General features: G+C 40.7%; 1 protein-coding gene across 15 annotated transcripts in view; it reads left to right on the forward strand.

Annotated features, from left to right (window-relative positions):
- Positions 1-25,435, forward strand: part of ptprsa (protein tyrosine phosphatase receptor type Sa) — a 220,099-nt gene that overhangs the window by 100,623 nt on the left and 94,041 nt on the right. For all 15 annotated transcript variants that reach the window (XM_079656641.1, XM_079656637.1, XM_079656650.1 and 12 more), the window contains 2 exons: positions 10,098-10,243; positions 12,207-12,348. In XM_079656641.1, the coding sequence (XP_079512767.1) occupies positions 10,098-10,243; positions 12,207-12,348 (288 nt within the window). The remainder of the gene's footprint in view (positions 1-10,097; positions 10,244-12,206; positions 12,349-25,435) is intronic.

Raw genomic sequence — 25,435 nt, forward strand, 5'->3', positions numbered from 1 at the left:
AGAATTTACAAAACCCTCAATAACAGGGCAGCTGCAGTCCATATGACTCAATACAAAGAGATACTAGGACACCATACACTCAAATTGGTTCCTAAAGATAGCATGGTATGGCGATCGTATCAGGAAGAAATTGGCATTGTAAGTTACTTTATTAAATGTACCTCTAAAAGCAACGTTTTGGTCAGCAGAATGGATCAAATAGCTGTCCTCCAAATGTGCAGCCGCAGCGTTTGTGGTACTTATATCTCTTTTCTTTGCCATCTTCGTTCTTTCGCAGTTTCTTTTCAGTAACATGCTTCAGTAGTTTGAGCGATGTTATATGAACTCATTTTGACAGAACGATAGGAGTGATTGAAGTGCGTGAAGGCACTATCCCTCAGTTTTTTCCTTCAACATAGAGGTATTCAACACATCACCAAGGTGGCTTTCAATGCTTTGAGGAACAATTCATATCTTCAAAGGTTTTTGAAGGCCACCAAAGAAAGAGATTCAATGCCGGGCAGTTGGTCCGATAATTTCTCATACCTCTTTTCTCAGACTACACAGGTGTCCTTGCTTCACTTGGTATGGAGAATGCAGGAAAACATTTTTTTTAAACAAAGACAGTTTTTCTCTTTGTTTATTTTACTCTTAGCATTGAGCAAGAAGATTGTCTGATCTCTATTTCATTTATTTTTGTCCTTTTTTTCCCGACCTATAACAATTCAAGCAATTGGAGCTGCCCTCTTCATTTAATGAGCCAACAAGTGTCAATTGCCTCACGTTAGTCTCTAAATGACACAAAATTGTTCCAATTCCACCTCCTCAGAGTGTGCTCTGTGATTTGAAACCAGAAACGCACTTAGGTTTAATTTCCCTTCCCTCTCACTGAGGAATTGAGCCTATTTATTTCCAGTTGGCGGAAGGATATTTAGCGTGTATTACTTTTTTCTTTAGCCTTCAACAAAGGTTTCAATGGGACCAATTTGTGCATATTACAAGTTTGCCACTCTTTTTAGAAGTGCAGCTTCGCTGGGACAGCAGTGTGGCTCGGCAAAGCTTTTCACCTCTGGGTACAAACAGTGCAGAACTTATTTTATACTGGGTTTCCATATCCTGCCACAAGTCCCTCATGGACTGAGAAGCCTGAGCCCTGCGAGTTTGCTTGGAGTGAAGTCGACATAGATGGCCCACTGCATGATGCAATGGGGAATGGTTTGAACGAAAACGTCACATCTTTACTCATTGCATGTACCACTGAGCCCCTCGATCTCTGTTTTCTCAAAACAAGTTAAAATCATTTTCAAGCGGTGTCACATAATTGAATGTCTTGGCCGTGGAAATCAATTTCTTTGAGAATTGTCTTGTTATGATGTGATGATAATTGAAAATGGGGCCTTTTGACTCGTAGGAATAAAATGCAATTTCTTCAATAAAGTTGAATTATATTTCAATAGGCAACAATAATCCTGCCTTTTTATTAAATTGCTGCAAGGAAATATAATTTTAGGAAATGTTTTGATGTTACAAGATGGACCATTTTCAGTGGGAACTGCCTGTACAGTCCAGGCGGCACAAACTCGCTTTGTGACTGCTTCCACAACTGCATGGCACCCCAGATGACCCAAGAGCAAGTCCCAATTAGCCTTTCTTCCTTATATTTTAATTGGAAAAGCAGCTGTTTCATTAACACTTACCCTTACTAAGCCAAGGTAAGGAATCCTGACTCAAACACGCCCTGTGCAATATGGCTACAGCTGAGATTAATGTAGACAGTAAAACATTTTTTAAATCTTGACTTTATTATTTTTAAAGCTAATTTCAATCATGCATTTAAGCAGTATCAGGAAATCAGCACAACCACAGTATTACAGCTGCACTTATACAAGTAAGGTGTACTGCTCTTTTTTTAGGTTTGTAGATGCTAAACATGTCCATAGGTAGTGTGCAGCCGCAGCGTTTGTGGTACTTATATCTCTTTTCTTTGCCATCCACTCTTTTTTTTGATACATAAATGGACTGCCCTCTTACAAAAGGAGGTTTATACGATAGAGGATCACATAAAAGATACCACATTGTGGAATGTATGGCTAGCCCTGTTGTTCATCTTCTAAGTTGGCCTATGTTTATACCACTACATTATCCATCTTTATCACAAATGTCCATCAGAAATTGGTGACAGACTGACCAACCTTTTTTCTCACTCCTTTCTCTCTTTTTCTCGCCCGGTTCAAGTTTTTTACAGCCTTCTTTGTTGGCAGTGATTGCGTGTGAAAACCTCCAGACGAGAGACAAAGCAGGACAGCTTTAGAGTAAAGGCTTGGTTTCCATAGAGATGGCACTTGCCCAGGCAGCCTGTTAGAATTGGTCCTGATTGACGGGGCTTGGTTTGCTGAGGGCTGGAGGGTGGGTGCACGGGTGTGTGTGTGTGTGTGTGTGTGTGTGTGTGTGTGTGTGTGTGTGTGTGTGTGTGTGTGTGTGTGTGTGTGTGTGTGTGTGTGTGTGTGTGTGTGTGTGTGTGTGTGTGTGTGTGTGTGTGTGTGTGTGTGTGTGTGTGTGTGTGTGTGTGTGTGTGTGTGTGTGTGTGTGTGTGTGTGTGTGTGTGTGTGTGTGTGTGTGTGTGTGATGGCTGGTAGAGTTTTTTGTCAGGTTCAGGACAGACTGGCAAGCAGTTTAGCAGCCTGCTGAGTCTTTTTGGATAGCTGTTAGGCAGATACTGCAAGCTGGTTAAATCATGGCTGTAGATCGGCAATAACTGTCTGCACTGTTAGTCCATCTGACTTGCTCTTTTTCTTCTGACCTGGGGATTTCTTTTAGAAATGTCCCAAAATAAATAATATTAAAAGCAATATTAAATATCCAACGTTCCCGTTAGACTGAACATGTAAAATAGATTTGTGTACCCATGTTGGCAAATGTATCTGTTCTCTAGTTATTGGCTGTTTATTTTTATGCAAGCAGACGGTCATGAGAGTGTGTGTCATGTGTCTGCTGTGTGTAATATGGAAATTAAATTTGATCTCAGCAAGGATTAAGTAGTAAATGCACTTTAAATCACACACACACACACACACACACACACACACACACACACACACACACACACACACACACACACACACACACACACACACACACACACACACACACACACACACACACACACACACACACACACACACACACACACACACACACACACACACACACACATGTTGCTCTCATCCACTTTGTAACTTTGTAACTTCTAAAAAAAGACAGACAATGATATTTGTTAGTAGGCAAAGGATAGGTCTGTTGAGATAAAATAGTGGGAGGAAAATATAGGAAAAATAATAGGTTATACACGGCAAACAAGTTGCTCTTATCCAGAGTAGCTACGAGTATGACAGTTAAACCTAAAGTACATTTATGTAATTGTCATCTGCATACTTACCCTGCCGCACCCTCTGTCTATACTGCCACATGACTGGCAGGAGAAAACGAAATTAGTTTGCTCTTAGCAGTAGCACTAATAGTACCAATTTTTATTTTCGACACTGCAGGGAAAAATTGTTTCTATGTGCTGTAAAGATACCTATTTGTAGCAAGATGGATAGTGCCCTTTTCCCCAATTCTCGGCCTTTCTGTGCAAATCACTGAATGGATGTGCGTCATTTTGTCTCCCACTTTGCTAATTCAGTGGATAATGGCTACAATTTATGACCCAAGAAGCTTTTTCTCCATCAATTATTGTATTAGTCATAAAGCCTGTACCATCCCCCCTCGTCCACCCCCTCCAAATGAAAACAGAAAATAAGTGTAAATGGAACCGTCTCATATTCATACATCCACCTCCCACTCTCTGCCACTCTATAATCACATAGCTGGTGTATCCTTTCTTATCGGGTCCAACAGCGGCAGCGGCCAGTAGCAGGTGGTAGCTGTACTAGCTAAAAAAACTTCTGTGTGCACCACAGTGTGAGCTTTTTTCCCCCCTCCTGCTAGATGGTCGTGTTTGTGATGATCTGTTCTATTCTCAGGGCCTTGTGAAGATAGCTGGCCCCCATTGCTGGTTATTTTAGCTCAGGCCATGCCCCCCCCCCTGCCAGGCAGATAAACACGGGTCTTGTGTGCTTATCTGGGCAGTGTCGTACCTCAGTCTGTCTGAGGGAAGCTCAGGGAATAGAGAGAGACTTAGGTGGAAGGGACAAATGGCCACTGCGGGTGCAATGTCCTTTCAATGTCATCTCTGTTAACAGTACGCACAGCCTTTGGAGACTTTTATACAAGGTACCTTACAGCAAAAGAAAGTGAATACATTTGTACAATTGGTGTCAACAGGAATCCAACCTCAAAAGTTCTGTGCTTTGGGTAACACTGATCTATGTGCACACAAATCAGAGTACATTCTAGTTTGTCCACATTAAAGGTCACCTATTATACTGTTTTCCATCAATATATTATAGGTATCAGATATATACAAAACATGTCTCTGAAGTGTTTTGCTCAAAATACCAAACAGATCATTGCAGCATCCCATAATCCCCTCTTTTTCAGCCTTGTTTCCAAAGTGCTGATTCTCTGTCTGTTACTTTAGATGAAAAATATTGGTTGGTAAGATATTTGGTTAAAAAGAACACAATTGTGCTCTAGGAGGAGATTCAGGTGATAAGGGGGGGGGGGAGGTTACATTGGTTGGTTATTGGCTAATGGTTACACAAGCAAAAACATCATTATGACATCATAAAGTGGCCAAAATCTGATCAGCTCATTTTCAGACAGGTTTTTATATAAATGGATCAGGACAGAAAGAGAGAGAATATTTTTTTCTTGAAACTTTCAGAATCTCTTTACACAGAGGGGATACATGTTTATGTAAAATACATGAAAAAGTGGATTTGGCATAATAGGTGGCCTTTAACCCTTAGATGCACGAGTGACTGGACCCTACACTCTTCCATAAGTGGGTCAAAAAGGACCATTTTTGTCATTTTGGTTAAGAAAAATCACTTGTATACAATTATTATAGTATTATATTTTGGTTCACACTAGAAATATTTTATATTTAATCTTTCACTATTTATAATTTTAGAAATGTTTTTTACATTTTGAAAAAAACACGAAATTCCATAGAAAATGCATGCGGGTCATTTTTGACCGACTTATGGAAGCTTGGGGTAGTAATACAAAAACTACAATTTCTTAAAATGTATACATTTAAATTTGTATGGCATGATATCCAAAACATGTTTTTTGAGGAATAGCTGGAATATGAAATGACAAAAAAATGGAATTAAAAAGATACTTCAAGAAAACCACCTCACCGGGTCAACAAAGACCCACTTATGCATCTAAGGGTTAAGATGCTGCACACAGCACCTTCAAAGGGTGAGTCCGTATTACAGGAAAGCCACATCTTTGATCCCTTACAAAAGGAGAGATTTTGTCAACTTTTTGTCAACTTTTTGTTTCTATGATGTAGATTCTGAATCCAGCCAATGCATGAACTATTCTGAATAAGCTTATTATGTACACATATAGTGTGGTCTATGCCATCCTTCACTGGAATTTGAAGCAGTTTAATCCTCAACATCACTCAACCTTTTCTACCCTGCAATTACTGTTACTGGCTACATACCAAGTTTCAAATTCCATAAGAAAGAAAGCCTTAAAGTCAACGGTAACTGGCAGCAGAAGCCCAGAGGCACACAGCTGAGGAAAATTGAAAAGAAGGTTAATTATGCTCATTAGAGTTCACACAATCACACACTGCATACCTGTAGTGATTGCTCTATAGAAGACATCCATTGGCCCAGAGCCATTGTCTCTACCCTTTACCCAACCTAGGTTCATTGGAAGTTAAATTATTCTGATGACGTTCTAACAATTTTTAAACTCACTTAAAATAATCTAAAATAGACAAAGCATATAAATGTTGTCCTAAAGGGATTTTGTCTCTCACACGCAACTTGGTACTGTCTGACCAGCTTCCCGCTTTCTACTGCAGTATTTCCTTCTTTTTGTTTTTTGTTCTCACAGCTTGGTTATTCAATCTTATTCTTTTGCTTAACAGTGTGCGTGATTAGTGCATAATATACTGTAAAGTAAATATTTTGTGAAGAAGATATCATTTATAGTTCAATGGCACAGTGTTTGGCATGTATCAGTAAGAATCTTCCACTATTGGGAGAGGGAGGAAATTGATGCAGAAGAAAGAATACAAACCAGGAACGTTTTTTATTGTTTATTTTTTTATGATATGGATAACACTTTTTGTCCGGCCCTTCTTCACAATGTCTTGTCTAGTCCTTTAACTTCCTGTCACCTCCTCTCCTGTAGCTTTACCCCCTACCGACCTCATCACTTTTTCCTGCACTCCTCTTCCTGTCAACCACTAATTTTCAATGTGTTTCATTTCAACCATACTTCTAGCTCACTAGCTTTTAAAAAACGTCCTTTGGAAACTATATATTCAGTACGTTATCAGACAATCCTGAGTCCGTCTAGACATAAACACACATGTAGGCTGGAACATTTATTGTACTGTACATCTCTTTCATCCTTTGAATCAAGAGTCAGGAGAGGAAAAAGGCGACTGGTTGGAAATGTGGAAAGGTCCAGGGGAAAACTAATCAAAGAGTGCTGGCCTTGTGCAGAACCACTGCCACAGGCCTGCTCTTTGTAAAGCCTTCCTCTGTCTCGACAGAGGGCACATTGTGAGGGGAGGTCAAATGCAGAGGAGCTGTGTTGTGTAAAGCTGTGTTGTTCGGTTTCAGAATGGAAATTGAGATTGTAAAAAGCCAAAAGGGATTATTGTATGTAGCAGAAAAATACAGATCTACTACTTGATGCTAATGAAAGCTGCAGTGCTCATATCACCCCGCAACCTTCAGAATATGTACTCCTGGGAAGTGTAATTTGATTTATTTTAGGGCTCTTTTTTCTGGTGAGTAATCGTTTACATGTATTACATTTGAAGAAAGTCAGTTGTGTTAAAGATTCACCTCCTATTGATACAATACAGGTTAAAACACATATGCAACAGGTGGAGAACACCTCTTCAGCCAATGCTTCAATTATAGACTTGTTTTGCAGATTTATAATTTCTTATGTCTTATTTCATATTTCTTGTATGTTCAATCCATTTTGGACTGAGCAACATTTGAGTTAAGTTTTAAGAATAAAAACTGGAAACAGCAGCTTCTCCTATTGGCACTACAAACCATTATCAAAACTGGCCTCACCTAAATATCTTCCTTACATGATCAATAATATATACGTTATGTTACGTTGTTAACAGAGGAGTTTCAGGTTGCAAAGGCCTTCCTAAATATCCTGGAATTAAACACGTAATTTTTTCTTCGAGTAAGATTTCATATGGGATTAAACATTTTTCAAGGATGTAACTAACAATCAATACACTTTCATTTGACCATCAGAAGGCCAGGAATCAATATTTTCAACATTTCAAATGATTTCTCACTACACAGTCCTTAATACTTCTTTTAAAAGTTGAAGAGTTTCATCCTTGCCCCTTGGCTGATTTATTTAGCCAAGCGCGTTGTCTGTCAATGTCCGACAGTCACAGCCTGTCAGAATGATGCATTTATGAACCATATAATTAATTAATTCTAAAGTCTTACAATACTGTGTTCACTGTGGGAATTACAACTTTAAACCTGGCATTGTATTGTATAACCCCCTACTCCTGTTAGCTACATATGCCCCAAATGACCAAGGAAAAAAACCAAAAGAGGCAATAATCAAAGCAAGATAAGAGTAGATCTGCTCATCAGCAGGTGAGCAACCAAGGCTGCTGACTATAGACTGAAGTCGTTTTTAGTTGTTAACTTCATTTGACCATGACAGCATAATGAGCACATAATGTTTTCAGCGATAATCTTGCATTCGCAGACATCTAAGCTTGTAAAACTCGAGGTTAAGTGTGTCTCACATTGGCGCACACTTGTAAGCAGGGCAGGAAAACATTCTGTTGTTTGTTGTGATGTGCACTCATCCTTAGTTTAGAGAGTTTCTTCAACTGGAAAACATCTAGCAGTTTGAGGAAATTGTGAAAACATACCAGTTAAACCAGTTAATGTATCTGACATGGAGTAATATCTCCTCCAGAAAACATTTTGGTTGTCAAATGACGGCGATAATCTTAGCATGCAGTACCCTCTGTTTCCTGAGGCAGTACACTCACTCTTCTTCTTCCTTTTATTACAAGGTTTTCTATTTCTTGCCCTCTCTAGAATAGTGACTCTCTCTCCTCGCCCGATAATGAATGCAGGAACTCTCCTTCATATGTGTTTAGCGGCGCCTGGAGACTGGTGTCGGCCCCTGGTCCCTTAATTATTAATTTGACGTTATGCGCCGGCCGTTTGATCATCTCCACATATCTGTATGATTCAGATTTAACGAGTTGCCCAGGAGACTCTGTTTTCTTTATCTCTGTTTCTATCAGGCTTGTTGTTTTTAACCTTCTGCAACCAAGACACGAGTTACAATTCCAAGCACCACGAGTTCTCTCAAAAATATGATTGCTAAGATTTTTAGTGTGCGTGGTGAAATTGAGAATAGAACAACTGATTGTGTCAATCCTATACTCTGTTAACCAGCTAAATCACTTATTTCTGAACACTGTCAAATGTCAAATTAGAGCACAACCCTTTTTCACTGCTTAATGCCCTTTTCTTGGAGGGGTTTATTGTACTGGTCGTAGCCAGATTCTATTTTCCCTATGGAGAGATCTGTGAGCTCCTAATCATCAGCATCTTGGCACAACATTAGCATATCAATTCACGGCGCTGTGATTGATTTACATACAGAATTACACTGCACTGAAATCAAGGTACTCAAAGAGGGAAAGCAACGTTCTTTAATTCAAACCAAGTGTGTACCGCTGGGGAGGATTCAGGATAACGACGTGGCCTAATAAAAAAACAAACAAAAAACTGCCGTCACAGAAAAAGAGACCGGTTCAATGGCCGAATCCCAAGTATCCCAGAGTTAGGATTCTAACTCGCTGTAGATAGGGAGCAATCTGACTTGTTTGTCTGTATATTCCAACTGTCTATCTAGCTATTTATTATGTGTCTCTACAAAAATTCAAACTGGCTATCTCCCATCATTTATTGTATTCCAAGACATCGCTCAGCTGCAAATCAGTGTGTGTGGCAGTGGCGAACCGTGTCTATCACAACTGGACCTTCTGTAGACACACACACTCCCCGCCGCCCCCCCCCCCCCCCCCCTCCGCGGCATGATAATGTCCGTCTTTTCACTGAATTGTCGTCTTGAAAAGGGTACTCATAACAATTCCACAACAACTTCATCTTCACCTGTTGCACTTGTCATTTCAACGTTAAAAACAATAAAACGGCATGAATTGCTTCGTGGCATTCATCTAGATCCTCTGTTTCGAGCCAGTGAACTAGCGGGCCTTCTAGAGTACCCTGGAGCCGAGGGAAACTCTGAAAGAATACGCCCATTGGCTACAAATCAAAATATGATTGGTTGATCAAACTGTGAGTCCAAACGTACGCTCTCATTCAGTGCAACGGCCAGGGCATTCTATCAAGGATGTAGAATACCTTTGAATGATATTCTACCCAGAGACCCAGAACAAGATCTGATTGGTTGCTTTCTTTTCTAACACAAAACCACTGAAATGCGTAGTGCATGGTCCGAGAAGGACAAACAAATCAATGTAACACTGTATTATTACAGATCAACAACACAGATACCATTCTCATTTATTCATTTTGTATACATTTTATTCATATAATTAAATTGATTTTTTGTTTGTTTTATCTGAATATTCCAGGGTATTCTCTGAATACCTTGAAGGTCCTGACGGTTCAACACTTGTGTGTTGGTGTGTGGTGGTATTGAGTGTGAACAAGGTAAAGAAGAAGACAGAGGAGAAGAAGATGAACCTTTATTAAGGAAGGGTTTGTGGAGTGGAAAGTGTGTGGTATTATAGAGACATGTGTGTGTTTCTGTGTGTGGAAATAGGCCTTTTTTTACGTGTCGTTTCAGAAATGTACTCCCAATTACTTTGTCTTATGTGCTAATGTATTTTTCTCTTTCTCCCTCTCTCTCTCTGTCTGTCCTTGCCTTGTCTCCTCTAGTATCGCCACGGTTCATTAAAGTTCCCGTAGACCAGATTGGCGTCTCAGGGGGCGTGGTCTCCTTTGTGTGCCAGGCAACGGGAGACCCCAAACCAAGGGTTAGCTGGAACAAGAAAGGCAAGAAGGTCAACTCCCAGCGTATAGAGGTGAGTCGAAGACCCCTGCTGCACTACATCAGTGGAATCACATGCAATACGTATACAATGAAAATCAAACTTGTCCCTTTTTTTTTAACCATCAGCCTACACAGGATTTTCGAAAGCTGCCCTATACCACTTTCACAGGCAGAGCCTTCTGTTGCAGCTGAGTTCCCAGACTGGCTTAGAATACATAATAAAAGGGTGTTTTTGTTGGCTTTCTTCATACTTTTCACATAGAGTTTTCGACAACAACTACCAATTTCTCATGGACAGGACTCCCTAACCTCTGAGCAATGTGCAGGTTCACCAATGGTTACAGTCGCTCAGTCACGCAATGAAGACCCTCTCATTCATCCCTCTCTGTTCTCTTTGCGATTCACTGACTCTGTCTTGGTTGTCACATTTTGTACAGGACTGGTTCTTTTTCTGCATGGCGCCCTGTCTGTGTGAATGCGTCTGTCTGTGCGTTATTCATGATGTTTGCTGTTCACTTCTCGGCAGGCTTCCCAGATGGCTTATCTAAAAGTCTTGATTGATGCTCAATGTCTCTTAATTAAAAAGTTGCTTTCGTTAACGACTGCGGTGCACAGAGATAGACATGCAGTCTGAAGGCAACCACAGGGGAGGGGGCTAAAAAGCCCCAAAAAATGACAACAACATCAACAGTGGGAGACGCAGCATTTCAACGGAGGACAAAAATAAAAAGACACATTGTGTTTGTTCGTTCTCTGCTTCTGCATGCTAAGTGGGAAACAAAGCCAAGGGCGTGATGGAGCCTGCCAGAACGGACGCTTCCCCTCCTTCGTTTAGCATGAAATTAAACATTTGTAAAGGGGGTTTGAAGTAGTTGTGATTTTTCTCCCTGCTCTGCCCTCTCGACAGCTGCTTTGATATCGATCATGATGCCATGCTCTGCAGTGTTTTTAGCCTAATTAGTGGCTCAGCCCTGAGATGTGCAGCAGTGAAGCAGCAGGGCGGCTGAAGATTTGTACTTGTGTCTCAAAGTCATGCTTTGCTCAGAGATCTCAGTAGTGAAGCCTTCGTCGGGATGATGTAAGTTCCTGTGAAGAACGATAGATGTTGGAAAAGTAGGTTTTCTTTGAGACTGTCAGACAGGATGAACATCTTCTAAAACAAGTCATCCATTTAAAATTAGAGCAAAACAGATTTGCTAAATGACTGGCTATATGTATTATTAAGAAGGGCTAATGGGTTCAGAATTGCCACCATTTAAATTCTAGTTAGCTTCCTACTTCACGACATGTGGATATGGTTTCCAGGACGATCAAACCTGTGGCTCCTCACATGTTTTCAGTTGTATTAACTACTATGCTTTGGCAAACAATAATACAATACAATATGTTCCTAATTTAAAATGAGGTTTGAGTAAAGATGAAAGTGTTGTCACTTTGCTTTTAACATTTCCGATTTTATATCTTATATCTTGATAAATCAAACATGAAGGGTGTTCATATTTAAGTAGCTCTTCTATGATGTGTTCATTTTTGAAGGGGAGTTTTATTATGACTACAGTTTTCTTCTACTCGGTGTTCATAGGCGCATTCTGAGTGTAGTCTGAAATTGTTTTTGAAGAGCGCTTTCAACAAGATTCAAAACAACGGCTTTACAGAGAACAGAGGGCATAATTGCAGATAAAACAAGAGATGAAAACGTGAAAACGCGAGCACAGCACACACAGAGATTTCACTCTGCGTTTGTGTGTGTGTTTCCTTCCAGTTCTGAATATATATAAAGCCCATATGCTTTGAAATAGAAAGATTTCACCTTTCCTAACAAAGGTATCTTGTTAGGAAAACCTTTCAGTCAACTACTGCTTCATTTTCTCGGTTGCAAATAAAAATAATTACATCATAACTCATCTTTCAGAGGCATACTTAAGTTCAACACAGTATTGTTATGGGTTTCCCACATTGCTCTAACCTAACCTTTTATGTGCTTTACCCCACAGACCATTGAGTTTGACGAGGGTGCCGGCGCCGTACTCAGAATCCAGCCTCTCAGAGCACCGCGGGATGAGAACATCTATGAGTGCGTTGCTGAGAACACCGAGGGCGAGATTACTGTCAACGCCAAGCTGTCCATCATCCGAGGTGAGTCCTGCATTATGAAAAAGTGTGCAGAGGGCCTAACTACAATATAAATCATTAAAGTGGATGTCCGCAAGCTCCTCAGGTTTTTTGTGGTGACATAAAAAAAACATTTTCATCTGGGTCATGTGTTTGGTACTAGATTTTCCTTTAAAACTTAGTAATTATATTCAATTCTGTTTTAGAAACATCTAAAAATGTACATCTGTACCTGAAATTGGTAAAAACATTCATTTGCTGAGCCCTTATATGATAACATTGTTAGATTCATTATCTCTAAAGAAGCCACATTATATGTGAAAATGTGGTAGATAATCTCTTAAAGCTTTTGTGCAGCTGCACTACACAGCTTAAAATAACCCATATTCACTTCAGCAGATGGACAGTGTGAAGGCTGCATATCAAGGATCCATCAATTGGATGAAACTAATCAGCTCTCTATTCATGAAAGAGCTGAACCGCTATTTACTCGTGATGGAAACCTATAGGATCCCTAGATGAAAAAGATTGATTGGTCACCTCACACATAGTCAGGGCACAGTGGTGGACAGATGTGTCTGCAGACACACTCTCACACATAAGCAGGTGTAAAATAACTCAACCACTGAACTTTGTGGGCTTTTTATTGATTTGTACCTATACGTGCTAGTTTAGATTCAGCAATATATAAAAGGTTTTTTTTCGTTGCTACAGTATATATACACTTTGTTCCTGTTGTTTTTTCTGCTGTAGCTTAGAGGTCATGGAGGATTGTATTATAGGCAAGCTTGTGGTCAAACACTGCCACTTTTTCTCTTTCGTTCTACCTGTCTCTGTATGCCTCAGATACAGTCACCCACACACACAAACACATGCACACACACACACACACACACACACACACACACACACACACACACACACACACACACACACACACACACACACGCACACGCACACGCACACGCACACGCACACGCACACGCACACACACACACACACACACACATTGCCTTCTCTTCTGTTCTCTCCTGCCGCCATCTGCCATGTTTCCAAGGCTGGATGAAGCTGAGCTATTGCTGGCTGGCTGGCAGTGCACAAGCTAGGCCTTCCTGGCTGTCAAATCCACAGGCAATGTGGTGGGGTGGGGTGTTGGGCCAGCGTTTGGAAGCCTGGCCCAGCATCCTGGGTTGGTTATTGTTAGCAACACACCCCCATCCTGGAAGCTTGCTGGTGGGTGCTACTAGGGTGTGGGTGAGTGCCTCAGGTGCCCTTAAACTTGATACATTTTGAAATGTATGAACTTCTACTTATACCATAGCCGACTGATGTACATTGAGTAAGCAGTAAGCTTATGTTAAGTACATTTAAGGACACGACCAATTATGACTCACCAGATTTGTGCTTTAAGCACCAACTTCAAATTATGTTAATTTAACATATGTTATTCATAGTCAGAACCAAATGTATGTATGGATTGCTGTGAAAATCATCCTTTAAAAATAAACAATTGACACAGACAGAAAAAAACAAAACAGGGAACAAGCAGACCACTACAAGCCCAGGCATGTGCACATGGTGTGTGCTTGTACACAGTGTGTGAGTGTGTGTGAAAGAGCACAGGGCAAACCCAGGCGGTCCACAGGGGCAGAGGGAAAATGAAAAGTTATTGGAATCTGCTCAACAAGGTTTCCTCCTGAGCCTAGAGGAAGACAGCAGCTCTCCTGCCCATGCAAGAGCATGAAAGTGGGGATGATGGGGGGTAAAGGTGCAAGACGAGCAGCAGATGAAGAGAGCAGTACATTCTCTCTGTTTTTTATCTTTAATGAGGTTGGGCCCCCTTGCACTAAGGCATTAATGCATTAGGAAGAAGAATTTAACTTTATCTCCGGGATAATTCTGATCAGGCATTAGCTCCGCCTCCTCTTTTTTTTTTTTTTCAAGCTAAGGACCCAAAATCCGCGTTTCTCTAACAGGGCTGCAAAAGAGGGGTATGATGAGCAGTATGAGGCATGGCTACAATGGTTGATCTGTTTGGTAGATCACATTACAAAACTTTAGACATGTTTTGTATAGGTATGGCCCTACAATATATGTTTCCAATATAGCATAATAGGTCCACTTTAATTTTTATCAGAATAGTATAGAGAGAACTTATGAGAGAAGAGATATGTCATTTAATCCAAGGAAAACACAAAATGATTGTATTGAGAAAGGTGTTAAGGGTGAAGGGAAATGGATCATGATTGAATATAGGGAGGAAATGAATGTAGACATGGAAGTGGAGCAAACCAGAGGAACAAATAAGGGAATAAAATGAGAAAGGTTGGCCAAAGATGAAGGGAGACAACAGGGGGTGTTGCTCACAGTTGGCAGTGTAGAACAGGTGAGGAGGACAATAGCTGAACCTGGGTTCTTGGAACAGGGGCAAAGGATTATAGGATATAGGACAAGGCACAAGAGACACATCCCGACTAAACAGAGGGGTTGTGGTATGGGATCTGGGGAGGCAGAAAATGGGTCGCCACGATGGGTGACTTGGCTGGAAAGCTGTTGATCTAATTTGTGGAAAAATACAGCTGCATGAACAACATTGCTACCACTCATAAATATAATAAGATACATTTAAACAAACATGGATGACTTATACACTAATGTAATGCTTGCCTGGGTACATGCTTACTACTGTAACAAAGGGTCATGAAGCTCCATAAACACACAAATGATCATGAACTATTTTAACGTGTGTACAAATAGACATCATTCTTCACTCACAATAGCAGCCTTCCACATACTGTAAACAGGCTCATGCAAGTCCCTGTTGATTACACATGCATACAAACACAAGCCTTTTGTCCACCATCTTTTTTTGTCTTAGTGAAAACTCATCTGCCTTGACACTACTGGGTTGGCGTTTGAAAGGAAATTGACAACAGCAAAGTGCTCACCAGCCACATACTTAACTGCTTGTCTGCGCTGATAAAGATATGCACACATACTAGCGGTGTGCACACACATTACGTCTCCCATCACATACTAGTCATACCCATAACTTACATCTACAAAAACATGTACACTAAACAGGATACAGACATTCTGAAACAATCAAATTCCACATACTTGTATTCATAGATACAATAGAGACAGGCTTAACTTAAACCATATTTAGAATGACAAAACCCCACCTTCTCGTGTGTGTGTGTGTGTGTGTGTGTGTGTGTGTGTGTGTGTGTGTGTGTGTGTGTGTGTGTGTGTGTGTGTGTGTGTGTGTGTGTGTGTGTGTGTGTGTGTGTGTGTGTGTGTGTGTGTGTGTGTGTGTGTGTGTGTGTGTGTGTGTGTGTGTGTGTGTGTGTGTGTGTGTGTGTGTGTGTGTGTGTGTGTGTGTGTGTGTGTGTGTGTGTGTGTGTGTGTGTGTGTGTGTGTGTGCGTGCGTGTTGGTGTTGGTGTTGGTGGCGATGGCAGGGTGCGTTTAGCAGCGAGTGTGACACCTCCTCGGCTGTTGCTACACTGCCTCAGCTGAATACCTAAGATGGGGGCCATCTGGTTCCACTAAGACTTGCACACAGTCCTCTGGGAGTCCTTGGAGAGGGACTGACAAGCGTATGAAGCAAAGAAAGACAAAGTTGCCACTGGGATACTGTCAGCTCATGCTGTTGTGGGGAGATCATGGGGAGCTATCCCGCTTTGTGTGTATTTTACACAGCTGCAGTCTTAAGACCTATGACTACTGTAGCAAATCTCCCCTGTGGCATCCCAATGAGTAAATGTGATTGATGAGATTTGGTATGATAATCATTTGTTGTTGTTGATGAAAAACAATGATGTGTCTATCCTTATGTTGGGAAAAAAACACCATTCAGATCACAGTAAGCCTGAGCTGTTCTAGAAGCAGAAAAGAAAACAAGTTTATTGAGTCTCAGAAGTGAAGCCATGAAGCTGCAGTTTGGGCTGTTTAAATCAGCAGACACACATGAGAATACACACAGTGCCGTTTTCTGGTTTTGCCATATGATACCAGACCTAGCCATTACCTTAATTGTTAGCCTTACACCTTTGTGCACGAACACAGTCACACTCACATCCTGCTTATTTTCCTTTGCCATTCCCAACCAGGTGGAACCAATCAAACACACCCTTCTATTTCCATCTCTCAGCACTCTTACTCTCTCAGAAACCGTTCCAATCATCTTGCTTTCTCTTTGTGTATGCCAAGTTACAAGTCTGGTTTGCATCCACAGCACTGACATGTATATCTTTTTTTTCTTTTTTTTTGTTTTGCCTCCAACCCCTCTTCCACTGCTTTCTCTGGTGCATCTTATTTTTGATAATCATTTGTTCCAATGTAAAGAAAACTAGTGTCAGCCAAGGTAAAAGCAGTCTGTGTAAATGTTTACAATTGTTGGCAGAAAAAAAGCGTTACCATATTTATTGGATTCAGGCATGTCCAACCATGTAAAAAGGAAACATATTTACCGGTTTAATTGTTTTTATGTTGTTTGCACAAGTGAGGTTTTGTTGTTTTGCTACACGGGGATTCAGACACGCTGCATGTGCCGTTTCATTTGGTGGTTTTAAATTGCCTGGAAACTCCAAAAATCTGCCACACTGTGACGGTCAGGTTTGGGAACGCACCCACTATTACTCAGAGGGGAGTTGGGGCGCAGCCTGCCTACTGTTTGATCAGTCTGTCTGCTAATTGGCCGCTCACTTGTGAAGGAGCAGGTGATGATGAATTTTAATGGGCTTCTGGATCCTGCTACATGCACAGTCTGTGCATAGATCAAGCCCAGTGAATTCTAGGCACCTTTGTATGGGACAAGGGTTGGGAAAGCAGGATGGAATGGGGGAGTGAAGCAGACGGACGAGGAATGATGAAAGGGGAAAAAGGTGAGCCCCAGCAAGAGGAAAAAGTCAAAGCTAAAGGGATTGAAACCAATCATTCTTTCAACCAGTTGTAGCTCCGGGCCAAGCCTTAAGACATTCCATTTCCTGTCTTCACCTTTGCTTAATGTTCTCCACCTACCCTTTTCTGACTCTCTCTCACAATATCTCCACCATTATGTTCTAGTGTCAATTTTAAACAAACTGCAGGAAGTAGAATACAATTTCAGATACGTTATTCGGGGTAGACTGGAACACATAAGGTCTAGATCCTACATAGTGGGTATGCTTATTCTTTTTCAAATGTATATCCTTTAACAGACAAACATATTTTATCTTAGTATTAAAATAATTTGCTGTTCTTAGAAACGTGTTGAGTTTTTCTTTTAAACATTTGGAAGCTAAGGATTAAATGAAGAAAGGAATAAGGAAAGAAAAGGGGGTTGAAAAAGGTAAAACTCACATTACGTTTTGATCGCCACACATTACTTAGTTGGTGGATGTTTGCAATCAGAGTTAAGAAAAAGCGCAATTCCTCTGTTTGTGTGATGCAATGCAATTTCTAAATAGTTTTGGATTTATTTGAGCCCAGGCTAACACGAAGAGAAGAAACAGTTTTAGAGATTAGAGTGGTTAAAAGACAGAAAATAGAGAATATTGCTCCTCCTTGCTATTCATTTCATCAGTATTCCCTGTACTTAAAACAAGCTTCTTCACAAATACACATTTAGGTTTGTAAAATATTCCCCTTGAGTTCATTCATGACCCCTTGGGTTTTTGTAACCTCTTAAAACTACATTTTACATTTTCTCACAAACATATAATGAGAAAACTCTCCTCTACTAAAACTTACTTTTTGCAGATGCAAGCTTTTTAGTTTTTACATTTATATTTGATTTTGCATTGATTTGTCCGTGGTCAGTTGTTCTTCTAGCTTTTCTCTTTGTAGTGCTAATGCCGAGCTGTTTCGGTGTTGAAGGCTTGAATGCTTATTTTCTTGCGTTCATTTCAAAGAAAGAGGTGAGTTCAGGGCATCAGACAGGCTGGATGAAAAATGAATAAGACTCATAGTGAAACATGAGCAGGTATGTGTGTGTATGAGAGTCAGAGTTAGTTTCCCGATGTGTGCTTGTGGTGTATTTAAGTGTGTTTGTTTGTCTGCCGTGCATGTGCGTGTGTTTGACAAAGAGGAAAGTAAGAGGAAGACAGAGAGAACAAGGCAGAGGTAGAGAAATGGAGGGAGCCAGTATGCAGGCTTGCAGTGGCTGCCCTGTAATGAGACAGTGAAGAATACGCTTGGCAGTATCAGCAACAGATCTTGCTGTTGTTCCTCTTCCTTGGCGCCTGCCTCTGAGGTGACCTTTGACATTTTCAACTAGTTTTGGTACACCTACTGTATAGCAAGAGTAAAGAAAAATGTGGGTGAAGAGATGAAGAAATAAATACAATCCCTTGTACTTGCGAGTTCAAGACAATGAGTCCAGAGTTACTAAACCAGGAAATCAATAAAGACCAGCTGCACATTCAACATATTTTGCTAAAATGTTGTCTTTTTGCACATCATCTTGACTGCATGTGTTCTGCTGGCACACCTTCTTCAGTGTACCTTTTTGTCTTCTATCCAGGACATCTTGCTGAAAATGTTTATACTGCTATGCCAATTGTGTGAAAGTGTGTACAATATGACACGCACATGCCTGAATAAAATAGTACAACTAAAGAAGGCATTACTTAACAAAGCCATTGACCCTGACTTCCCTCATATGACCAAGTCCAAACTGAGCTAATACTTCGTAACATCTCTCGGTTGTTTTTTTCCCACTGCCTATCTGTTGTTTGTCCTTGACAAACTAGTCAGTGTTCATTCCCAAGCAGAACTCCACCAGTAGATAATACATTGGTTTAGTTCATCCCCTGTTGCAGGTTACCTGCTCACTTTAATCTCATTCTTACATGTCGAATGTTTTATCAGCCAGTCAGTACTAAACTTTTTCCCGGGTTTGTTTGGCTTTTACATTCGAGGAGGATTCTTTTTGTGATTCTCTTGGTCTGATTGGTGTTTCCGTTGTATAGAGAAGGGCAGGTTTGGCACAAAAAACAAGTCAAAAATCAATAATCGGATTTGGACCACCTTGGTGACCCCCTTCAATCTCCCATTGAAGAGGTTTTGTGTTTTTTCTTAAAAATACTTTTCCTTTACTGTCCTTCACCATGATTCTTCGTCTTCTCCTTCCACTTTTTCATTCCCCTGCCAAACTTCATTCCTCCATATTGACATGTGTATGTCTTACGGATTATTGCCAGCCATCTCTCTCTCAGACTCCATCTTTCTTTCTTTCAGAAAAAAATCCATACAGAGGAAATTCACAAAAATTAGAGTTTATGGCCTCTGAATCCTTTGATCCTTGGAACCTATAATGCAGTAATCATCTGTGATTGAGGGATGAAGAAAGGGGACACAAGCTGAGTGGTAGACAGAAAGATAAAGGTGAAAGAGGGAGTGAGAAAAGACAGGGTGCTGATGGAGAGGAATAAGTGGACGGGGCTTGCCTCCAGCCAGGGTTGGCTGGCTCCTGAACCTTCGCCATCAATTTCATATTATTCCTGCTCAAGTATAGCGACCCTTGTCACCCTCGACATCTGGCGAAATCAAATATAAGATGCTGGGGTAGAGTAAAACATAAAGAGATGAAGAGGCAAGGAGAGAAAAAGAGCGAGGGACACGCAGAAGGGGTGAAAGGGTCAGTCTGATTGGTTTACTTCTGGATAGAAAGACAAATAAATGGATCCTTTGCAGCAGCAATGAGTTGTAAAAGAGAATACATTGAAAGATCCCTGTCTTCCAGACACTTATCCTGGTGTTTCAACATGTTACAGTATACCCTTATGTTTCCTCAGGTACTTTTTAAAATCATTTTCTCAATAGCCAATAGTAAAGCATCAGACAAAAGAGCCATGATAGCATTTATAGAGCCCCAAACTAAACCAATGTGTCCTATACTGTACATATCTGATGGCTACACACAATATTCAACTTAAATCAGTTTAATGTTATCAATTCTTACGAATTGAATGTTAAATAAAAAAAAAAAACAATAACTACGGTTGGAGTCAGCAGGCCTGTATTAATATAATAAAATGTGGTTCCCACTGTCCATTATGTCTTTCTTATATTTCTTAATTTGCACTAAGATTTTTGTCCCCTAAGATTTTGTTAGATGACTGAAGTAATGTTAATTCGTTCTCTGCAACTGCATACTGAGTACATGCACATACTCACATTACTATGCAATTGGAAGATCAGTCCAGCTGGATATGGGACTAGCTCGCCCAGGACTGTTTCTAATTATCTGAAAAGACAAAAAAATATAAATACTAATACAAAGAATCACATTTTGGCATATAAGACGACCATGTGGAATCTAATAAAAACATCAAAATCAAAGAAAGAATGCTGTGCAAGAATTCATTTAACAATCCAAAATAGTACAATGTAGTACTCCACACAAAAAGAAGTGGTTCCTGTGGAAACATGTGAGTGACGACCTTTGGAGTGTCCCTACTCATGCATAAAGAAGAGCAAAGGGAAATGGCCTAGACCACCAGCTTCATGCATAAACATGAGCCAGCAGCCCAGGTGGCCAGAGTCATACAACGCTGAGGTCGGGCTTTGGGCCCTGCAGGATTGGCAGAGTTGACATGACTTATAGTCCTGCGTGCTTCACAAGCGCCGTGCCTACGCTTCCTCTGGATAGAGTTGGATGGCAAGCTTAACTGCATGAGTATTAGTATTTCATCTAGGGTGAAAAATAGAGAGCAAGTGTGTGAAGGAAATAACAGAGAGACAAGGTGGAAGATGCTACCCAGGACTCTACCTGATTACAAAGCATATGTTCTGGAGTGCAGCCCAGATCCTACTGGATTTATAGTGTTTTAAATGTAAAGAACATAGTGCTCCTTGGCCCGTAAAGTACAACGCCCCTTCCAACATGTGTTGCTGTAGCTTCTGTCTTTTCCTTTTGCTTACAAACCCACACACCAACATTTTCAATCACATCATTCCATTAAAATAAACGAGATCCATTTAGGCATTGCATCTCAGTATGAATGGGGGCATCATTGGGTTGTTTCAGCTGAAGGGGAAATTGTTTTATGCTTTGGTACACTATGTGCTCTGTGCTTTTCCCTTTTTAATATTTTTTTGCAGATACTTTTACTGACGGAGTAGAAATGTTGGACATTTACCAATTTCTCTGTCAAATGCTGCATCACAGTAGAAAATGAGGGTGGAATTGCAGCAGATGTCTTCCGTTTTCCACAGTCCTGCGTGTACCCAGCTACTGCCCAACCTGTTGTTGGCAAACATCCTCTATGACCCATCCACCTCTGTCCAAATCCTTTGGAAATTACTGTCAGTCTTTGGTTTAAAGTTTTGGTATGTGTTTGGGGCAGAAGCTACTCTTTAAACTGTTGTCCTGTTGGCCCATTGTTGTTCAGGAAGCTTTGAGAGGCCGTGGCTCCACTTGTCAGGAGTTTCACCAAGTCTTGAATGCATATATGCCCTATCCCCCCTCTGTACATTTTTTTTGCATTATGTCTTCCATGTGATCCATGTCCACACATGACAAGACTGTTCTGAATAAATCTGCCAAGTAATTGGCATGAGTTTGAAAACGATTTACTCAAGGTAAGGGTGGCACATGCATAAAGTGCCTTGTATAACTTACAGCGTGTTACAACCTACCTTGGTTGAAATTCTTATTTTAGGAAAGTAAAGCTCAGCTGTTTTCAGGATTGAATGAGATGGTATACATTACATTTTGTAGAAGGCTCATGTAGCCAACAAATAAACAAAGTAAATCCCTTTTGAGAGTTTTCTAAAGCAACCTTGCCACCCACTCTGTGTGGTTAACTGATATAAGGTTTTAATGTGCCCACTATGCTTATACACACAGTCCTTCCCTCCTAAACACATGCAGACAAATACGTATAAACACACACACTCACACACACACACATAATGCCACCCACTTCTAAACCCGACCTGACTTGTTGACGTTTCTCTACAGTGAGGCATTTCCTTTAATGGCCCTGGCCTTATCCCTTGTCCCCGTTGGAGTTTGCCTGTCTTAACCCAGACACCCAAGAAGCCTGACAAGACAGCGGAAAGAAAAAGAAAAAGAGGGAGAGGAGGAGGGCACTTAATAAACTTCCACCCATTGAGTTGGATAAACTGAATCCTTTTTTTTTTTTGTCCTCCTTGCAGACAGGGGATATTGGAGCTGTCTTAGACAATTACTCCCCTCTCTTGTCTGTGATGAGTCTATCACTGTGGCTAACCACATCAGGTAAACAGCCTGTTTTTTTGTTGTTGTTTTTTACTATGGAAGACTGGACCCTGCCATTCAGAATTTAAAAATAATTAATTGTGCAAGACGGCATGAAACTCACTTGTCAAAAACTTACAGTATCAGAAGGCCTACTCCCCAGTTGGAACGTATGTGCTTAAATACAGTTATAGAAATTCCTGTAACAAAATAATGATGAAAATGAATTTTGTATTTTGCTACATTACATGGATGATAATGTTTGTAATACAACTTAAATATTGCTTATTGAGTTTTTTGCCTTTAATGGAAAGAAAACGATGCCCAGCTATTACCTCTGCTCAGCCTGAGGGTAAAAGGTGCCCAGTGCTATCTATAAATGTGCTTTTCTTGGTATTTGACATCAGTTCCTTTCTACTTTCATATTTTGGGTTTCACATGTGACAAAACGGTGGTGCAAGCTGCCACCTGTGGTTGTTGCTGCCATTTGTTTTCCAAAATATTCCGCTCTTGGCTGCTATCACTGTCTGTCTTTGGCAAACAAGCTGCTTGCTGGTTAGCTCAGGGGTGATGATAGCTTCATGCATGGATGTGTCCTAATATGGGCTCTGTACAGAACTGGAGGTGGTGTGTGGGAAGGGTTTGCAAACCACCCACAGCCATAACTGTCAGTTTGTACGCCGGACTAACTTCTAACTTCTTGTCATCCTCACATTTTTCGCCATTTAGCAATGTAAACTGTAGGGCTAAACCGCAAGAGAAAAAGGGAAATTGAATAGAACACCAAGCTGCTGTGAAAATCAAGCCTTTGACTTTTGTTTCCTTACAGGACATGTGTGTCTTCTGCATATACAGCACACACACATTATACAAGTGTAAACAGCACACATATAGCCAGATGTCCTTATACTCTGCCTACAGGACCTACGGTACATGCTTCATACTCAGCCAACATTAACCTTATATAAACACCCATACAGTCAAGAAGTTTCCCCATAAGCTTCTTCTAGTTCAAATAAGCTATATTGCAAACTTCTAGTTTACTTTCAGACCCCCCCCCCCCCCACACACCTTATCCAATCTGTGTGTCTCTTTCTCTTCCATTGTCACTCTTTCTCTCTGCCCCTCTTCCTTTCTCTCATCTTCCAGACTATTTTCCTCAGGATGGATTTTAGAGATTTGGATTTAAATGTTGCCCTTGGTGGCTAGATTTGCTAGGTTTGGAGAATACCGATGGGACATCAGACATCTTTCCGGGAACAGAGCAGGGGGGTAGAGGTTGAGTGCTTGCTGTATAATAACCATTATTCAGCTGAGATGGCTATCCAGAGAGGGCTATCGGTGCTGGGGCCAGAGACACTGTGATTAGATTTCCCCTGTGTTGCTATTCTTCTCTGTCCCTGGACCTTTCTATCTAACTGTTCCCCTGACTCCCTTTGTACAGTATATTTCTCAAACAATTCAACAGGAATCCCATTGGTTATAGAGCTTTGGGAATGCAATGCATTGAAGATACAGAATGTTCTTAACTTTAATATATTTTGTTTGGAAGATACACATTTGGCTGTATACCAAAGCAAATTGCCATGTATCAAACACAGACAAGAGCTATTTGTATGTAGGAAAAGACCTTGATGCGTCACCTGATATCACACATTCTGTTCAAAAGTTGGTGGCTGCACACAAATAGATTGATTTTGTTCACAAATGTAAAGGGCACGTCTAAAGTCTTAAGCCTTCTCTGAATTAAGTGATGTTTACTTAGTTCTTATAAGTTAAGCCTTTATAGTCATTGTAACGCAAGCCAATAAAAAAAGTAGGGGTGCACCGAATGGGAAATTCTTGGCCGAAACCGATACCGAAAATAGGAAACAGTTGGCCGAAAACCGAATGCCGAAAGGCCGAAAATGATTAATAGAAATATATATATAATGCATACATTTTTTACCAATGTTGTTCAGCTACCTGATTATGGAAAAAGGCATGATTATGGCAAAACTTAACTTAAATAATAATCACTATTATGGGTCCATAAAACATTTATTCAGCACTTTTGAATGCATACAGTACATTCATTCCAAGTCAAGTGCATTTTCTTTTCTCTGTAGGATAACTACAACAAAGTGCATTCAGAACAAAGCCAAGGTGCTTTAAAAGTGCATAAACATCTAGGCCAGTAGGCCTACAACAAAATAGTGTAAATAAAGACTGTAACAGCCAGGCCTTCAACAACAACAAATGCACCTATAAGTTTGGTAACCTAACGTGTTGTTGTGATGACGTAATCAAAACGCGGCGACAAGCACGGCGCGCGACCATGCTCGCGGCTGGCTCACAGCCAGAATGTCTGCTGCTTGGAGATATTTCAAAATATCAGAGAAAGAGGCGCGGATTGCGATTTGTAAAACGTGTTCAGCTGACATTTCTCGAGGGGGTGTAACTGCAAAGACTTTCACCGCTTCGTGATTACTCCACCACTTGAAATCAAAACACCCGGACAAATATGCGGAGTATGATCAACGTAACCCTGTTCTCTGACATTGGGTGATATTTTTTCGGTGCTAAAACCGAAAGGGCCTTTTTAACCATTTTCGGCCGATAATTTTCGGTGGCCGAATATTCGGTGCATCCCTAAAAAAAAGAAGATGTGGCATAGATCATTCATGCTTACATTAATTCTATAAAGTAGTCTCCCCAACATACAGCTGAAACCCAGGTGTAGCACAGAGCCTCCCTATTCAAAACAGACACTTCTCTTTTCCCTGGCCTGCCTGTTTGATGGGAACATTTCTGTCTGTGTTATAGGCGCAGAGCAAATGAAACTGTGTTGTCTAGTATCCCAGCAGCTGGGTCTGCCAATTAGTTAAACATCTACTTGTGTGTGAAAAAATAGCATGCCATTT

This window comes from Notothenia rossii, assembly GCF_949606895.1.
Source record: "Notothenia rossii genome assembly, chromosome: 1".
NCBI lineage: Eukaryota > Metazoa > Chordata > Actinopteri > Perciformes > Nototheniidae > Notothenia > Notothenia rossii.